This window comes from Anomaloglossus baeobatrachus, chromosome 11 (assembly GCF_048569485.1).
Source record: "Anomaloglossus baeobatrachus isolate aAnoBae1 chromosome 11, aAnoBae1.hap1, whole genome shotgun sequence".
Taxonomy (NCBI): Eukaryota; Metazoa; Chordata; class Amphibia; order Anura; family Aromobatidae; genus Anomaloglossus; species Anomaloglossus baeobatrachus.
The window spans coordinates 49226975-49246892 of record NC_134363.1 but is presented as its reverse complement, the minus strand read 5'-3'; the positions used below and the strand labels follow the sequence as shown (position 1 = coordinate 49246892).

Genomic DNA, 19918 nt, shown 5'->3' with positions numbered 1-19918 from the left:
TGCCGAATTCGTTAGTGAAGGGAACCTCCTGGGTTTCCCAGCAGCCAAGTCCCGACAGAAGGCAACAGTCCAACCAGGAGGAGAGGGAGACACCGCCACCACCAAGGCAACCGTTTCCAAGGGCCAGAGCATGCGGGCAAAAGGGGCTCCTCCAGCCCATATCCAAGCTGGGGAGCGGGTTACCGGTGGGAACCCATTGGAACCATCTACCGTACATAGGTTCAGGGAAAGGCAGTCACCATCAACCTGCCAGGAGAAACAACACCGCAGCCGTCTGTGGGACCCGTCCATTCAGCCGTGTGTTTTACCGAGAACTGTGTCCTCATCATTGGCTGAGTGAGTACCACCGTGCCGTGCGGCACAGCGCTGCCCCCGCGACCCTGCACCTCACCAGGCCCTGTAACCCGCCTGTCATCCATCCCTACCCCCATCACCAGGCCCCGGGACAACCAACCCCCTACCCACGGAGGGGAGAACTAACAACAAGGCTGCTCCCTGTCACCGCTCCCGGGATCCCCGTCTAGAGCAGCGGTGGTGTCACCAATATCACCACAACCCTGTGTGGCGTCACGGACAATAATCAAATTCCCACAATCAAAATCCCCTTTTCATTCACCGGCGAGAAGCGCCGCTCGAGTCCCCGGGATCCGGCCCACCGCTCGAGCCACCACCAAGCAGCAGCAGCAGCGGCCGCCGGACCCGAGCAGTGGGAGAGCGCAGCGTCCCCTCCTCCGCCCGCGACAGACACACTTTTCAAGAACAGGTGTCCAAGAGCTTCAAGCTACGGGGATCCTCACCAAGCGCAGGAGGAAGATCCCACTGTCCAATTCCCTGGCATTGACCTCTAAAGGATCCGGGTTCGACGGGGCCCATCACAGCGGGTGACTTGCACTACCTGGGCGAGCGGCATAAACTGAGTAAAACACCTGGAACCCGCAGAGACTGTCTGCCTGTCATTCCCGGCGCTGCAGCCCCGCGCCCGCCATTACTCCTCCCCTCATCATACTCCTCGGGGGTCCACGCCACCTGTGGGGAGAAGAAACACCTTGGCTGCTACCATCCGCCCTGGAGGACAGCAACAGCAGCGGCGGCTAATCCCTGGACGCATTCCGCAGGTTGTGTCACGATAACCTCCACCATCACCCTTATCCTCCTCCATGTACACCTCGGGGGTCATGAAACCAGGCAGAGCCACCCATGACATCCCCTCATCCTCACCGGCCCGGTGACAAGTATTCTCCCCCGACCACCTGGGGTGCTACAGGTTCGCCAAGCAGAGCGGATGCACGTCACCTGTTAACCTCTTAGATGTAACAGCGGGCCGCGGTAAGTGAATGCTTACCGCAGTACGCTGTTACATCTAAGGGGTTAACAGGCGCGAGTGGGTACAGAATCCACTTGTGCCTGATAGACACACATGTCAGCTGTTCAAATCAGCTGACATGTGCAGGGATCGCTGCTGACTTCCCATAGCAGCAGGCAGGGATTAACTTGACACAACTTGACACGCTCCATGAGGTACCCAGTACGTCATGTGTTGTGAAGAGGTTAATAAAACATGGGTCACATCTCAAAAAGGAGAAAGCTCTGAAAACTGCAGAACTGCTTACAAAAATACATTCCCTAGAGATTGTGTTCATGTACTGTCTCAAGCGATACTAGTGGAACTACTAAATGTATGGAGGATCTTAAAATTCTCTTCTTCACAAGCAATCTAAGATATCGTAATCAATTCAAGAGATATATGTATCAGTACTTGGATAAGACTACATTTATTCCGCGTCTAAAATAGCAAAAAGAGGGGATGTACCCATAATCCAATTGAAATAATGGAAGAGATGAAATTCTACAATTAAAATCTTTATAACATCAGGGGTAAATTTTCCGATCTGGACATATAGACAAAAACTGCAGAATCCGCACTTCCTTCCTTGGAAGATTATTCAATTGAGTAGATGGAGAACCATTTTACGGAAGCTGAGTTGGAGACTGTTATTAAAGACACTCCGGCTGGGAAGAGCCCAGACCCGGATGGCTTCTCCCCCATGTTTTATAAATCCCTTAGAGAGCAATTAGCACCATTCCTTACCAAACTTTTCAATTCAGTCTCCGATACCTCTCCTTTCGCCCCTCAGGCCCTGGAAGCCCATAACACAGTGATACCAATGCCACTGAAATAGATATAGATATAAAGTGGTTTTCCAAAATGTTGGCAAATAGGCTGACACCATACCTACCTTCCATTATATAGGCAGATCAAGTGGGGTTTGTTCAAGGGAGGGAGGCCTGGGACAATGTGAGAGACTATACTACTAGCGGCAAATGCATTGTCCAAATCCAAGCCTCTCGGCCTACTGTCAGTAGACGCAGAGAAAGCTTTTGACCTTGTGCATTGGGGTTTCATGGAAGCGCCTTTGAGGCAAATTGACCTGGGATGACAGTTTCTAAATAAACTATTGGCTCTATATACAGTACAGACCAAAAGTTTGGACACACCTTCTCATTCAAAGAGTTTTCTTTATTTTCAGGACTTTGAAGGCATCAAAACTATGAATGAAAACATGTGGAATGAAATACTTAAAAGTGTGAAACAACTGAAAATATGCCTTATATTCTAGGTGCTTCAAAGTAGCCACCTTTTGCTTTGATTACTGCTTTACACACTCTTGGCATTCTCTTGAGGAGCTTCAAGAAGTAGTCACCGGAAATGGTCTTCCAACAGTCTTGAAGGAGGTCCCAGAGATGCTTAGCACTTGTTGGCCCTTTTGCCTTCACTCTGCGGTCTAGCTCACTAAACGAACCGTCCCCTTAGAAAGGAGGCGGTTCGCCGGTCACAGCGACTTCGCTAGGCAGGTAAGTAGTGTGACAGGTCCACGCGATGTTGTGCGCCACAGGCAGCGATTTGCCCGTGTCGCACAACCGATGGGGGCGGGTACGAACGATATAGGTCACGATATCGCAGCGTGGACAGCGGCTTTTAATTGAGGCGCAGTACCCTGTGGCAAGCAGAGCCTCAGGGGTGCCATAATAGTCATGGAACACCTGGCAGTGGCAATCAAGAATAATCACAATGTACACGGTCTAGACATAAGGGGAGTACAATTTAAGGCCACCCTTTACGCTGACGACCTTTTATTATATATATCACAGTCTCATATAAACACTCCCATCACTGATGAAAGACTGAACAATTTGGTGACCTGAGCAACTTTAAAAGGTAAAACTATTCGAAAACAGAAGCCTAAAATATTACGTTGACATCGAATGACATCTCCACAGCTAAGAGCAATTTCTCCTTTAGATGACAGCCAAAGGCGATAAAATATCTGGGGATATCCATCCCAGCAGACCCTAGTTTGTTATATTCCCTGAACTACCAGGCACTTTTAAAACAAACTCTCAAAGATCTACTGACATACAATATAACCAATCTTGGTTTGGATGGAAAAATACTTTAAAAACGGATGTCCTGCCTAGGTTTTCCAAACGGTCTTAATCAGCCCCCCTTCAGGGTTCTTTGGAACACTTACATATGCGCTGACTAAATTTGCAAGGGACACTCTAAACCGCAAATTAAATTTCAGACTTTAACCCGTTCCACTTCATCAGCGGGGACTGGTCTCCCAGACCTTAGAAGATATTATCAGACTATTTGATTGGCAATTTCACTCAGTATCGAAACAGTGGGTTGGGTTGAAACAGGAGAGCGGTTTGGTGCCTCTCAGAAACCTTCCATGGATCGAAAGATATGATCCAAATAGCATCCCCTAGATTTCTAATTAAAATCAGCCCGAAAAGTCTTGGATAACTTACGACGGAAATCTGTTCTGACAAGACCCTTTAATCCGATAACTCCCATATTCTTCAACACAGAATTCCCTCCAGGTTCCACCCCTTAGTTGGACTGCCAATAATGACTTACGTGTCTGTCATGTTATGAGGGGTGCGGATATCCTCTGTTGAGTAGATACAGGGTTTGGATCCCCCACAATCTCTATCGTGGTTGGAATTCAACCAACCTAAATCATTTGTGAACTTGGGATTGAGGGGGAGACAGCACTTGACCTCCTCCTCTCCAATCTCATTTGAGAAATTGTTTCGCCAAACCTCCGCACCCTCCCACTTTATGTCACTGATATACAGATCCTTGAGTTGTGCCGTCTCTTCTGCAGACTCAGACCCAAGATTTGTACAAGAATGGGAAACCGAGTTGGGTAGTACCTTTACTGAGGAGGATAAAGTTTACTCATAAAATGTCCTTGGTTGCATACGCGAAAGAAAAGAACTAAGATCCTGGCGAGGTGGTACCGATAGCCTGTAAAAATATATGGAATATTCCCCTGTGTCTGATGTGTGTTGGCGCTGTAGAACAGAAAAGGCCACGATACTTCATAAATGGTGGAAATGTGTGAAAATAAAATCTTTTTGGGAAAAGATATTTCTGGTTTACAAAAAGATAATTGGCGAGACTGTTGCTCTGACCCCTCAGATAGCTCTTCTATCGCTGCTTCCGGGCTCTATTGGATCTCAGAAGTAGAGTCTTCTGCGACTCTGTCTTACAGCTGCTCGTTCAGTGATACCGAGACATTGGCGAACAACAGAGTTACCGACTCTGCGGGAGTGGCAAGAGGAGTTTGCTCATATAGGTCATATAAAAAGGAGCTATCAGCGGAAGTGGAGCGCCCCACGGGGGAGGTGGTTAACCTACTCGTTGCCGGATCAGGTCAGGCGAGGTCATGGGTGGCCTTGCCCGGTTCCGTTGTCCCAAGGCATACAGCAAATGAAGGGAAAGTGGGGTGATTGTGGTATGCGACCAGGGAGTAGCCGCCGCTGCGGAATTCCTCACCGAGGCAGGTGTGATGGCAGCCAGTGGGGAAAAAGGGCAACCCGTGTATGTATGTGGTTGTGTATGGTATAACCAGCACCGACCTCCCCTGGATCCATGATCAGTACTACACCCTGGTTGGAGTGCAGTACCTTGTGGCGACCAGAGCCTCAGGGGCGCCACCGAAGCGATGTGAGAACTCAAATTTGACGGGTTTGGCATCCTTAGATAATGTTTAGGAAGTCTCTGACTTCCATGCCATTGTCGGGTCATAGGATATTCCGCTAGCATGTGGACTTATTGACTCTATACGTGACACCCTTGCCTATCAGGACGTCACAGGGTACTGTGCAATCTGCCCTTCTGTGCAGTATCCATCTTCTTGGTTACCGGTCCCTAACCTTTGGTGTTGCCAAGAACAAGCTAATCAAAGTTCTAGGAACACTCTGCACCACACCCACCAGACACACCAGTGGATGTCCTGAGTGGAATAGGGTCGCCCACTTGGGGGAGTTGGTTAAGGGGGGGTCAGGAGTGTTCGGATGCAGTTCAGTTGAGGAGTGACTCTCGAGAGGAGAGGTCAGGAGCTGGGCTCCTAGGAACTACTAGGTGGCAGACGTTGGTCTGGGCCCGGTAGGAGCTGGACCCCGGTCGCAGGGGATCGTGACAAGGGGCACAGACTGTCGAGGGGGGACATCCGGCGGCCTTGTGCCATCACCGGGCAGGAGCCAGGGCATGACGGGGGTTCGTGGACCCTAGGTCAGGGAGTAGCTTCAGGCGTCCTGACAATTTACCCGACAAGGACGGAGCAGTCAAGATCCGTTCTCCACCCGCTCCAAAATCTGGGTACTAGCGCAATGAGGGGGATAGGACTTTACACTGCACGGTCCAGAAAATCTCAAGCGTGAACTCTGAGAGCAAACTCACCCAGTTAATCATACTGGTGAGCGGGACCCGATTAGTTCTACACTAAAGGGACCAAATAGAAGAAAAAGGTGCCAAGGCAAAGGTCACACGGTCACGGGATCCAGGTGTGCTCCCTCCCAGCGGCAGTGGTGTCCAGAACTTTGGTTTACCACAGTTGTCGGTGTCAGCGTTATTGGACTGAGTGAGTTCGCAAGTGACCCTTACCTCCCAACGGCACAACCCTGTCCTCATGACTGAGCCCCGGGGCATTCAGCCTACCCTTGGAGGGGTTAAACACTTGGCTGCCCACTCCATCGCCACCGGGTACTCCCAAACCACAGCGGTGGTACTTTCCACACCATCCCCTGTAAATACTCCCCTTTTAAATTTGAGTGGCCGTACGTCCGACCCCCACGGGTACGGAGACCCCTCGAGCCACCGCAGATCTGGACCCGAGGTGATCGGCTGCTGGCATGAGGGCGGTACATCCTCAGATTAACCTGGCGTCACAAACAGGATACGAGCAGGACCCACTTACCTGGGTGACGTGCGCCTTAAAAATCAAAACCTCGAGTCAAGATTCTTTTTCCTGCCAATTCTGCCATTTTCCGCCATCTTTTCGCGCCAAAACGCAGTCTTCCCTGTGAAAGCGCGCAAAGCAGAAGCCCCGCCCTTCGTCTTGCGTGTGAGGCCGGAAGCAGAAGTTCCCAGAGGGCCACAGCGCATTAAAGAGTGCTGAGTGAAAACCAAGGGGGTGTGCCAGAATGTAATAACAGCGGAAGAGAAGTAGGGACTCCAGGACTCTGCCATAAAGTTCCTGGACCCCGCAGAGTAAAGATGGCGGAGGGGAGCTGGTCACCGGAACGTGCTGTTCCTGGGACCGCGACCTGGATTGAAGAAGAGAGAGCAGCTGTGCAGGAGAATGCGGACGCAGTTCCTGTTCATCTTGAAATCACTGGAGGGAAGAGATGAGGAGCCTGGCGATGGCGGTGCGAGCCCGTGAGATCGAAATCCCACGTGAAGAGAGGGTAAACAATTACCCAGTCAGGCCCTACTGATTGCAAAAATCCGGCCACAGCAGCTGAGGGATCCGGTCCGCCCCCGCTCGCGGTGAGCACTCCACCGTCACCTACCCCGTCCTCGGCGAACGCCAAGCCGCCCACTATTACCCCAGCAGCGGAACCTACGGTGCTTTCATGTGACACCCCACCTGCAGAGACCCCGGTTCTGTCCCTCCTCCCGGTCACGACAGAAGTCATCCGGACCCCGGCCAGACCAGACCCGGCCACATCACTGGGCCCGTCCTCAGAGGTGGAGCACCCGGACCCTGCAACCCCAGCTGCGGAGCAGTCGGTTCTTCAGTCCGTCAAGGCGGAAGTGGAGCCTAAAGATCCACCGGTTCTACTGCCGCGCGGCGTCTCAACGGCTGTTGGGGCTGCAAGAGTTCACTTGAAGCCAGAACCAGCTAGGGAGCAGAGGCCGGATGTTGACGCCCCCTACTGGGAACGACACCATCAACAGTTACAGGCTGAAATAACACAAAATCGGAGACGGGAGCTTGCCACCCGCAACAGAGATGATAAGGAGCAAGTGAGGAGTACTGCTTCACGAGTTAGAGGGCCACGGTGCCGTGGCCTCGTGGATCGATTTGACCCCGAGCAAGGATGGGGTTTCATCCGGGAAGCAGGCCTCACAGCTGGGGTGTTTCTGTCCCGGCGGGATGTGGCTCCGCACCTCCCCTGGGGGTACCGCTAGCGTAATCTCTAACCTGAAGATATGGTCACCTACACCCGGCATTGCGGCGAGTGGGGCTGGGCTGGTATGCCCTGGAGGTGACCAAGCATGTGATGCTTGAAGAATTTGTGCCGGCGTCTAGTACGTAGCCGCAAAGAGGCGTGGCTACGGGACCCGGTAGTTTAAGAATGTTTATAAATACCAGGTTGTTTAACGATGCCATAGAAGTGTTAGGTATCGGTGTTTTCGTTTATTGTTTTGCACAATTTATTATTTTCCATATAGAAAATGTTAGTAAATAAGTGCATAATCAATCAGGGTTTAAATGAACGAAGAAGTTACCTAATTTGCAACCAGATTCTTTACAGTGTGTAGACCCGGTACATGGACTTTGTTGTTTGCATATCTATATAGTAAAAATGGACCAAGATCACAGGACTGGCGTGACCAACACGAACTTGTGTATTGTACATAGTTACACCTCCTGTGCCAACCAGAGTCGTCTATCACAACACCCAGGATCCTAACCTGGTCACGGACCCTCGGATAGGTATCCAGAAGTCAGGTTGTTTGGGTGGCGGGTTATTGAGATCCGGGACATTGGGACTGGACTGTCGCAGGAAGGGGCTGTAACGGAGCAGGTTGAGCCTCCGCTACTACTGAAACCGGTAGCGTTCCATCGTTGGGAGATTAACTCTTAGGGTTGAAACACATCTATGCGAGTAAAATCGGTCCGACTGGGCTGAAAAAAAAACTCGGCTGATTTTAGTTCACGTTAGGTCCGAGTGCAACGCAAGTGCGATGCTTTTTCTGAATAAATTAATGATTTTACTAGCGTGTGTAATGCGTATTTTTTACTATGTCATCTGCCATTCAGCTCTGCTACATGGCCGCTGACAGCAGACAGACAGCCATGTAGCAGAGCTGAATGGCAGATGACAGCAGACACAGAAAGAGACGCACAATCAGAATGAACTCGGGTGAACTTCACCCGACTTCATGGTCATGCTGCGGCTCTGTCTGTGCCGCGTCCTGATTAGCGGTCACCCGTGAAGGACTCACTGGTGACCGCTAATCTCCTGAGTGACTGAAGTTAGCAGCCCTCTCTCATACTCACCGATCCCCGGCGCGGCGCTGCACGGCGTTCACACTGCTGCGGCGGCTTTTACCATTTTGAAAAAGCCGGCCGCTCATTAAACAATCTCGTATTCCCTGCTTTCCCCACCCACAGGCGCCTATGATTGGTTGCAGTGAGACACGCCTCCATGCTGAGTGACAGGTGTCTCACTGCACCCAATCACAGCAGCCGGTGGGCGTGTCTATACTGTGCAGTGAAATAAATCAATTTAAAAAAAACGGCGTGCGGTCCCCCCCAATTTTAATACCAGCCAGATAAAGCCATACGGCTGAAGGCTGGTATTCTCAGGATGGGGAGCTCCACGTTATGGGGAGCCCCCCAGCCTAACAATATCAGTCAGCAGCCGCCCAGAATGGCCGCATACATTAGATGCGACAGTTCTGGGACTGTACCCGGCTCTTCCCGATTTACCCTGGTGCGTTGGCAAATCGGGGTAATAAGGAGTTAATGGCAGCCCATAGCTGCCACTAAATCCTAGATTAATCATGTCAGGCGTCTGAGACACCCTCCATGATTAATCTATAAGTTACAGTAAATACACACACACGAAAAAATCCTTTATTAGAAATAAAAAACACAAATTCCCTCAGCACCAATTTAATAAGCCCCAAAAAGCCCTCCATGTCCGGCGTAATCCACGGACCTCCAGCGTCGCTTCCAGCATGAAGGTGACAGGAGCTGCAGCAGACACCGCCGCTTCTGTCACCTCCACGCAGCAACTGAGGTGAGTATCGCGATCAGCTGAGCTGTCACTGAGGTTACCCGCTGTCACTGGATCCAGCGGTGGCCGTGATTAACCTCAGTGACACCTCAGCAGATCGCGCTACTCACCTCAGTTGCTGCGTGGAGGTGACAGGAGCGGCGGTGTCTGCTGCAGCTCTGGTCACCTCCATGCAGCAGAGATGGAAGCGACGCTGGAGGTTCGTGGATTACGCCGGACATGGAGGGCTTTTTGGGGCTTATTAAATTGGTGATGAGCGAATTTGTTTGTGTTTTTTATTTCTAATAAATGATTTTTTCAGGTGTGTGTGTGTTTATTTACTGTAACTTACAGATTAATCATGGAAGGTTTCTCGGGGAGACGCCTGACATGATTAATCTAGGACTTATTGGCAGCTATGGGCTTCCAATAACTCCTTATTACCCCGATTTGCCAACGCACCAGGGCAAATCGGGAAGAGCCGGGTACAGTCCCAGAACTGTCGCATAAAATGTATGCGGCAATTCTGGGCGGCTGCTGACTGATATTGTTAGGCTGGGGGGCTCCCCATAACGTGGAGCTCCCCATCCTGAGAATACCAGCCTTCAGCCGTATGGCTTTATCTGGCTGGTATTAAAATTGGGGAGACCGCACGCCGTTTTTTTTTTTTAATTATTTAATTATTTATTTCACTGCACAGTATAGACCCGCCCACCGGCTGCTGTGATTGGGTGCAGTGAGACACCTGTCACTCAGCGTGGGGGCGTGTCTCACTGCAACCAATCATAGGCGCCTGTGGGCGGGGAAAGCAGGGAATACGAGATTGTTTAATGAGCGGCCGGCTTTTTCACAATAGTAAAAGCCGCCGCAGCATTGAGAAAGCCGTGCAGCGCCACGCCGGGGATCGGGGAACGGTGAGTATGAGAGAGGAGGGGAAAATGACCGACAGACTGTGAGAGAGGGACAGAGATAGTGACGGACCGACAGAGAATAGAGACCGAGAGGGAGAGACCGACTGAAAAAATAGTGATTGACAGACATTGTGAGACATCGCTCGTTTCCAGTGTTTTAGGAAACATGCGAGAAATGTATTTAGAAAATCGGATGTCACTAGGATGGTGCGAGTGCCGTCCCGTGACATCCGATTATTTACACGCTCCCATAGACTTGCATTGGAGAGACCCGCAGTAGAAACTCGCAAAAAGCAGCATGCTGCGATTTTTTTCTCAGTCCGATTTGGACTGAGAAATTTAAAAAAAAAAAAAAATAAAAAAAAAAAAAAAAAAAAAAAATCGCAAATGCGAGCTGAATCATTCACTAACATGTGTCTGATTCCAATGCGAGTTTTTCTCGCATTGCTCTACTGCGAGAAACTCGCAAGTGAGAAGCAGCCCTCAATAAAGTGTTAGTAACGTTTAAGTAACCAGCCTCCCTAATGAGGGATGTGTTTGTAAAATAAATGTTCTACCTTTATCTTACCTTTTCTGCAGTTTGAAAAAAGTAAATAAATATTAAACCTCTGATGTCCTGTAGCTCGGGGACGAGCTACGCTTAACCAAGGGGGAATATGATGCCCTGGCCTAGCAGGACGTCACAGGGTACTGTGCAATCTGCCCTTCTGTGCAGTATCCACCTCCTTGGTTACCGGTCCCTAGCCTTTGGTGTTGCCAAGAACAAGATAATCAAAACCCTAGGAACACTCTGCACCACACCCACCAGACACACCAGTGGACAGCCTGAGTGGAATAGGGTCGTCCACTTGGGGGTTTGGTTAAGGGGGGGGTTCAGGAATGTTAGGACGCAGTTCAGTTGAGGAGTGACTCTCGAGAGGAGAGGTCAGGAGCTGGGCTCCTAAGAACTACTAGGTGGCAGACATTGGTCTGGGCCTGGTAGGAGCTTGACCCCGGTCACAGGGGATCGTGACAAGGGGCACGGACTGTCGAGGAAGACAGCCGGTGGCCTTGTGCCATCACCGGGCAGGGGCCAGGGGACGACAGGGTACGTGGAGCCTAGGTCAGGGAGTACCTTCAGGCGTCCTGACAATTTACCCGACGAGGACGGAGGCTTCAAGATCCGTTCTCCACTCGCTCCAAAAATCGGGGTACTAGTGCAACGAGGGGGATAGGACTTTACACTACACGATCCAGAAAATCCGAAGCGTGAACCCTGAGAGCAAGCTAACCCAGTTAGCCACACTGGTGAGTGGGACCCGACTAGTTCTACACTAAAGGGACCAAATAGAAGACAAAAGGTGCCAAGGGAAAGGTCACAGACTAACAGGCAACTCCAACGGTCACGGGATCCAGGTGTGCTCTCTCCCAGTGGCAGCGGTGTCCAGAACTTTGGTTTACCACAGTTGTCGGTGTCAGCGTTATTGGACTGAGTACACAAGTGACCCTTACCTCCCAACGGCACCTCCCTGTCACCATCACCGAGTCCCGGGGCATTCTCCCTACCCTTGGAGGGGTTAAACACCTGGCTGCCCACTCCATCGCCACCGGGTACTCCCAAACCGCAGCAGTGGTACTCCACTTTACCACACACATCACGAACTTTCCACACTATCCCCTGTAAATACTCCCCTTTTAAATTTGAGCGGCTGTACGACCGACCCCCACGGGTCCGGAGACCCCTCGAGCCACCGCAGGTCCGGACCAGAGCTGATCGGCTGCTGGCGTGGGGGCGTTACCTATATATGATAAACCTCCCCATCCTCCCCAGCCCCCTCCCCTTCCTTTTTTTTTGTTACAAGTTTTGTCTTGTTCTATTTTGCTACAGTTGATAAAGTTGAGATGGCAATATTGAAAAAAAAGCAATAAGAAACAAAGATGTTCCATATTGACTAATGAGTGCATTAATAGACATTAGTATTTCCAAGCCCTGCGTGGCTAGTTAATTATTCAGGTGAAATTCTTTTCACTTTTTTTTTTTTTTTTCACACACATAAGCAGCCAGAAAAAGCAAAAAGACAACTCAATTTATAGTTTCATAGAATTTAGAGAGGTCTTTTAAAATTAGGGTGAATGCTTTCTCTTTAAATTAACCCTTGTTATACATAAGCGGTTGATCCATTCAGCATACGCTTATTGTTGTCTAATGGAAGGTCTTTCTATGAAGACACAATGCCCCATATACTCATGAGATTCAAATAAAAGGAACCATGATGGATCATTGTGTAAGCAGGTGTATGCAGCTGAATGAAACCTTTAACTAAATATACATGTGTCGCAGGCGGAGGAGGGGACGCTGCGCTCTCCCACTGCTCGGGTCCGGCCGCTGCTGCTCCAGCTGCTCGGTGGTGGCTCGAGCGGTGGGCCGGATCCCGGGGACTCGAGCGGCGTTCCTCGCCCGTGAGTGAAAAAGGGGAATTTTGATTGTGGGGGTTTTGATTATTGTCTGTGACGCCACCCACGGTTGTGGTAAGATTGGTGACACCACCGCTGCTCTAGACGGGGATCCCGGGAGCGGTGACAGGGAGCAGCTTTGTTGTTAGTTCTCCCCTTCGTGGGTAGGGGGTTGGTTGTCCCGGGGCCCGGTGATGGGGAAAGGATGGATGGCAGGCGGGTTACGAGGCCTGGCGGGGTGCAGGGTTGCAGGGGCAGCGCTGTGCTGCACAGCGGTACTCACTCAGCCAATGATGAGGACACAGTTCTCGGTAAAACACATGGCTGGATGGACGGGTCCCACAGACAGCTGCGGTGTTGTTTCTCCCGGCAGGTTAATGGTGACTGCCTTTCCCTGCACCTAGATATGGTAGATGGTTCCAATGGGTTCCCACCGGTAACCCGCTCCCCGGCTTGGATATAGGCCGGAGGAGCCCCTTTTGCCCGCAGGCGCTGGCCCTGAGAAACGGTTGCCTTGGCGGTGGCGGTGTCTCCCTCACTTGGTTGGACTGTTGCCTTCTGTCGGGACTTGGCTGTTGGGAAACCCAGGAGGTCCCCTTCGCTAACGAATTTGGCAAATTCACGGTGACTCCTAGCCTTGCCGGGGTCCGTAAGCCCCTGCCAGATGGTGCTGACTTCTCTTTGTGTACCGGTCCTTACGGTAGACTCCAATCGGTCACTCCTGCAGACGGTCACCACCGTCCGCCAACCTTACTGTACCGCCCGGGCCACACACCCGGACGCTGTCAGTTGCTCCACTACCACTTCACTTCCATCCACTTTCACCTCCAAAACTCTGACTGTTTTCCCTCCCCCAGGACTGTGAACTCCTTGGTGGGTGGAGACCAACCGCCTGGCTCCACCCCCTGGTGTGGACATCAGCCCCTGGAGGAAGGCAACAAGGGTTTTGTGTCTGACTCTGATGTGCCTGACCGGGAGTGTGGGGTGTGTGGGTGTTGTTCTCTGTGGCCCCTGGCTTGTCCAGGGCGCCACACATGAAGCTAGGATAGCCTAAAAAGAAGGAAAACATGAAAAAAGTAAATTGGTTTGATCGGAAGGGTCTGCCCTAGTGACCAATTACTACTAAGCCAGCCCATACAGTGCCCACAAATCATTACTGTATAGAAATGCCCCCTGTTCATATTATATACAGTAGCTGTCTGCTATGTATTGAGGCTTTAAAGGGTTAATCCCATTTTGAAAAATGGGTATGGTCAGAAAGCTCTTGTAAAAACAAGCACTTTTGCAATTTACTGCTTCATAAAATTTTCAACTATCTTGAGATACAATTTTTTGTTTTCATCTCGTTACCAAGGAGACCAACCACCCCTGCTTCTCTAGCTTCTAAGCGCTACTCAGAAGCTAGCCGGGATTAGGCCGTAAGGACAAGCACCAGCGATCCTGGTCGGCTTCAAAACAGAACTTACAAGTGTGCCGCCCCCGCATCGGCAGCCAGGCTGCTCGGATTCGGATCCGCGGTGGCTCGACGGGTCTACGGACCCGGGGAGGAGGGTGTCGTGCGGCTCCTCAAACGAAGGGGGGTTATTTACAGGGGATGTGTTAGAGTTCGTGACGCCACCCATGGTTTGTGGTAATTTGGGAGTACCACCGCTGCAGTTGGGAGTACCCGAGGCGATGGAATGGGGCAGCCAGGTGTTAGGGCCCTCCACGGGTAGGGGAGATGCCCCGGGACTCGGTGATGGCATTGGGGGGGTGCCTTGGAGAGCGCAGGGGCCACTTTCATACTCAGTCCAGTATACTGACACCGACAACTGGATAAACCAGAGTTCTGGACACCGCTGCCGCTGAGGGGAGCTTAGTTCGGGTCCCGTCCCCGATTGTGTTCCCTGGTGATCCGTGACCTGCCTCCTGGCACTAAGTTACTTCTCTGTCGGTCCCAGTAGTGTGGAACTAGCCAGGTCCCGCTCCCCAGTATGTGTAACTGAGGGAGTTTGCTGTCAGGGTTCACGCTTGGGATTTTCTGGACCGTGTGGTGGGAAAATGTGACGCCCTGGGCAAGCCAGGGGTCACAGGTCATTACACCACCACACCCTACATTCCAGTTAGGAACACCAAAGCTAAACTAAAATCCTTGTTGCCTTCCTCCAGAGGCTGATGTTCACACCAGGGGGTGGGCCAGGTGGTTGGCTCCGCCCACCGAGGAGGACACAGCTCTGGAGGCGGGAGAAACCAGGCAGTCCAGTGAGGGACATGAAGGAGTAAACAAGTAGAAGTGAAGGAAGTAAAGTGGTAAAGGAGGAAAGCAAGAGTGGTGACAGAAAGAAAGCCTGAAGTAGTCCAGCTGTGTGCAGGACAGGGTCAGCAAGGTCAGCAACGACGGTGACTGTCCAGAGGGGTGACTGTTCGGGAGTTCCTGGAAGGACCGCGGACGGGTAGTGACCCGGCGGTCTGGAGCAGCGTGCAAAGGACAGTCAGCACCAGGGCAGGGGCCTCTCGGACCCCGGCAAGGCTAGGAGTCGCCATAATTTGCCGAATCCGTCAGTGAAGGGGACGTAGATCCCCCAACAACCAAGTCCCGATTGAAGGCAACAGTCCAACCAGTAAAGAAGAACACCGCCACGGCACCAGTTCCTCAGGGCCAGCGTCTGCGGGCAAAGTAGAGCTCCTCCGGTCCAGCTTGAAGCCGGGGAGCGGGTTACCGGTGGGGACCCATCGCTACCAACTTAGAAACATCAGGTGCAGGTCAGAGGGACATCACCATCACCTACTGGGAGAGCAAGTGCAGCCGTCCGTGGGAACCGTCTTTCCAGCCGTGTGGTTTACCGTAAAACTGTGTCAACGTCTCAGGCTTAGTGAGTACCACCGTGCCGCAAGGCACAGCGCTGCCCCCGCGTCCCTGCGCCCACCAGGCCCTGCACTTCCCTCACCATCACCGGGCCCCGGAATCACCAACCCCTACCCACGGAGGGGCAACACAACACCTGGCTGCTCCGCATCACCATCCCCGGGATCCCCATATTGAACAGCGGTGGTGAAATCACCACAACCGTGGGTGGCATCACGGACAATAAACTATCCCCACACCCAACAACCCCCTTTCACTCACGGGCGAGGAGTGCCGCTCGAGAACCCCCGGGATCCGGCCCACGGCTCGAGCCACCACTGAGCAGCAGCCGCCGGACCCGAGCAGAAGGGGTGAGCGTAGTGTGCTGACACCCTCCTCCCCGCCCGCGACAAAAGTCCTATCCCCCTCGTTGCGCTCGTACCCGATTTTGGAGAGGGTGGAGAGCAGATCTTGAAGGCTCCGTTCTCGGGTCAATTGTCAAGTTGCCTGGAGCTACTCCCTGACCTAGGGTCCACGTACCCCGTCGTGCCTTGGTTCCAGCCCGGTGATGGTACAAGGCCGCCGGCTGTCCTTCGACAGTTCCGTGCCCCTTGCCATGATCCCCTGCGACCGGGGTCCAGCTCCTACTAGGTCCAGACCAACGTCTGTCACCTAGTTACTCCCAAAGAGCCCGGCTCCTGACCTCCTCTCTCCTTCACCTCCTAACTGTCACTGACTTGCTCCTGACACTCCTGACCCTTAACTAACACCCCAAGTGGGCGACCCTATTCCACTCAGGCCGTTCACTGCTGTGTCTGGTGGGTGTGGTGCAGAGTGGACCTAGGACTTGGACTGACTGCTGTTGGCCAATACCGTTAGTTGGGGACCCGTAACCAAGGAGGAGATGGATATTGCACAGAAGGGCAGATTGCACAATACCCTGAGACGACCTGATGTGCTTGTGTGATGCCCTGGCCTAATAGAAATAAAGAGCTTGTAAGCAATGCGCGTTATTTTCCGGCAGCAGAGGTCGGTCTCCTAGGCAACGAGTGTTAATATCTCTAGAATGGCGGAACATTTTATGAAGCAATAAATTGCAGAAATGTTTGTATTTTCAAGCACTATTTATGGGTTGCATAAATATCAATGGACAATGTTGATTCAGTACTTCTGCCGTTCTTTGAGGTCTGGTTTGCCAAAATGCAATTAAGGGTGCTATATTGGGTTCACAGGCCATCAGGGCTGGTGGTGGCATTCAATGGGCAGGGGACATCCTGAAGATCAACCATAGCTGTATCTACTTTCTAACTTATCATTTTAGTAAAAAAAAAAAAAATTTTCCCAGAGCAGTTTAAAGAAATCATTTTAAAATTTAAGTTACCATGGGCAACAAGGACAGTTGAGAACTCCGCGGAAAAGGAAAATTCAAATCAGTTTGAAGCTTTAATTTTCAAACAGCTTTTGAAAAATGACAGTTGGGATCGAAATTGGAACCTGTTCCACAGCAGCCAATCACAGCATAGCTTTAAATTCCTACCGTGCGCTAGAAAAATGAAAGCTGTGTTGTGTTTTGAACATTTTTTATGTTTTACATCAAATTAGCGCACTTCTTGACCTTGTGGCTTGTGCACACACAGCCCCATAGCAAATGTTAGAATGGGGTGCCCCAGCTCTTCAACGCTCGATAACGTTTCCCCAGCAAGTTACCCCTGACAACCCCATCCATAATTTGTTGGGAGGCCCCCCTCCCATATATTAGACCCATTAGCCAACCACATTGTGCCTTTACTCTTAGAAGCATAGTAACGGTAGTATTTATATATACAGTATATGCTGCACGTTTCTAATTATGTAGCCAAGATTGATCAAAGGGAAAGTCAAAGTAAACACAAAATAAATCCCATTCACTAAAGGAACAATTACACAAAGTTCTATCAAAGTTGGAAATTTACATGCCAAGAATAAACAGTCGGCAATGGCCACTTTGCAGGGGGTAAGTGAATACAGTAGAAAAAAAAAATTAGAAAGCTGCAAGATTAGTGTCTGACAGCATCCTCTGGAGCAGACACAATATAACCAGCTCGGACTGTTCTGAGGACAGATAACGCTTGATGTACAAGTATTATAGGCCATTAAATAGCTGAAGACGTCTGATTGAACGTCATACACAGCAGAGGCAGAAAATGTCTCACTTGTAAAAACCACGAGGGTGGTTAAAACTGCTCCCATATACAGCAACCAGAGCGCGCGCCCCCCCCCCCATATACAGCAACCAGAGCGCGCCCCCCCCCCATATACAGCAACCAGAGCGCGCGCCCATATACAGCAACCAGAGCGCGCGCCCATATACAGCAACCAGAGCGCGTGCCCATATACAGTTCCACTACCAGAGTGCTCTCCTGTATACAGTGGCAAACCGGAATGCGATCCAATATATAGTGCCCGTATATAGCGGCGCCACCAGATCGCACTCACATATACAGCGCCGCAACCAGAGCACGCGCCCGTATACAGCGCCGCAACCAGAGCACGCTTCCGTATACAGCGCCGCAACCAGAGCGCGCTCCCGTATACAGCGCCGCAACCAAAGCGCGCTCCCGTATACAGCGCCGCAACCAGAGCGCGCTCCCGTATACAGCGCCGCAACCAGAGCGCGCTCCCGTATACAGCGCCGCAACCAGAGCGCGCTCCCGTATACAGCGCCGCAACCAGAGCGCGCTCCCGTATACAGCGCCGCAACCAGAGCGCGCTCCCGTATACAGCGCCGCAACCAGAGCGCGCTCCCGTATACAGCGCCGCAACCAGAGCGCGCTCCCGTATACAGCGCCGCAACCAGAGCGCGCTCCCGTATACAGCGCCGCAACCAGAGCGCGCTCCCGTATACAGCGCCGCAACCAGAGCGCGCTCCCGTATATAGAAAATAGTCAATTTACAATTGATTATTATGGGGTCCTTTATGTGGCCAGTTTGTCTTTCGAACAGAAAAAAATGCAGCCAAAAAACTGACACCTAGTGTTACCCATAATCAATAGTAATCAATGGGGTCCTTCTGCTGCCGTTTTGGCCATTCCTAGGGTGGGACAATCAGAATGTTAAAACTGAAGTGTGAGCATTGCCTAATTGATGAATTAAAGGGGTTGTCCAGTGAAAACGAGTTATCACTTATTTGTACAGGATAGTAAATAACTTGTTGATTGGCGATAGTCGGACTGCTGGGATCCATAATGATTGGCAGAACAGGGAACGTTTATTCCTATTAGGTTAGAGCGGTAGTGCACATGCCCGACTGCTGCGCCATTCATTCCTTATGGGGCCATCGGGTGCTGTACTTGTCTTTTTCCAGCAGTCCCATGTAAAATGAAAAGAGTGGTTGTGATCTGGCACCCGACCTGCCCTATAATTTGTAACAGGAATAAGAGTGTCCCATTGGGGATAAAAGTTCTCCATTCTGCCAATCAGCGCGTAACCCCCCCCCCCTTGCCGGGATCAGCGCGTAAACCCCCCCCTTGCCGGGATCAGCGCGTAAACCCCCCCCTTGCCGGGATCAGCGCGTAAACCCCAACCGGGATCAGCGCGTAAACCCCAACCGGGATCAGCGCGTAAACCCCAACCGGGATCAGCGCGTAAACCCCAACCGGGATCAGCACGTAAACCCCAACCGGGATCAGCGCGTAAACCCCAACCGGGATCAGCGCGTAAACCCCAACCGGGATCAGCAGGGACCCCTCGTCGAATCAGCGCCTTATCACCTATACTATGGAGAATCCTTTTAAATATCTGGTTTAGTTTAAGAACAGGGGAAAAAAAAAAAAACTAATTGAAATCAGTGTTTTATGGAACATTCTTTCCTTTGATGATCTAGATCTAGGAATATGTAATTCTTGGCAAGATTCACCAAGAGTCACAAACATACGACAACAGCCTAAAGCGGTTTTAAACTTTGATAAAAGAAAAAACAAATGTGTGAGAATGCAGATCCCAGTCATGGAGCGGCGAGCAATGCCACAGAGCACATCATCAGCAAGTCCACACCTGACCCACTGCATAACAACATCAAACACAGCACAGCAGTGCCCCAGAGCTCAGCGCCTACCTGGTCTTTAGCTATGTTATTAGCCATTTCTCCAGTTGCCAATGTGGCTCGCTCGGCCGGTGTCCAGCCAGGCTTCACAGAGGAGCTTTTCCCTGCTTCTTTCAGGATCTAAGGAAGTTTAACTTCTGTGCGAGGATGGTGTTCCCTTCCAGCGTATGCCACACCTACAGACACAATCCTCCTTCTCCTCCCCATTCCCCTCCTGTGATACACACACCTGCGGAGAACCTGTCTGTCAGGATTGTACGCCGCTGACGCCTCCTTGACCCACCGCTGTATACTCGGAATTACAGCCATTAGTGTGGAATATATTAGAATCCGGGCAGGGTTACCAACCGATCCGGAAATTCCGTA

At 51.3% G+C, this 19918-nt stretch overlaps 1 protein-coding gene across 1 annotated transcript in view; it reads right to left on the bottom strand.

The window, feature by feature from the left end:
* TRPM4 (transient receptor potential cation channel subfamily M member 4) overlaps positions 1 to 19690 on the bottom strand; it is a 142034-nt gene extending 122344 nt beyond the window's left edge. The window contains exon 1 of the mRNA XM_075329098.1: positions 19565 to 19690. Within this exon, the coding sequence (XP_075185213.1) occupies positions 19565 to 19591 (27 nt within the window). The 5' untranslated portion in view covers positions 19592 to 19690. The remainder of the gene's footprint in view (positions 1 to 19564) is intronic.
* Between the last annotated feature and the right edge of the window lie 228 nt (positions 19691 to 19918).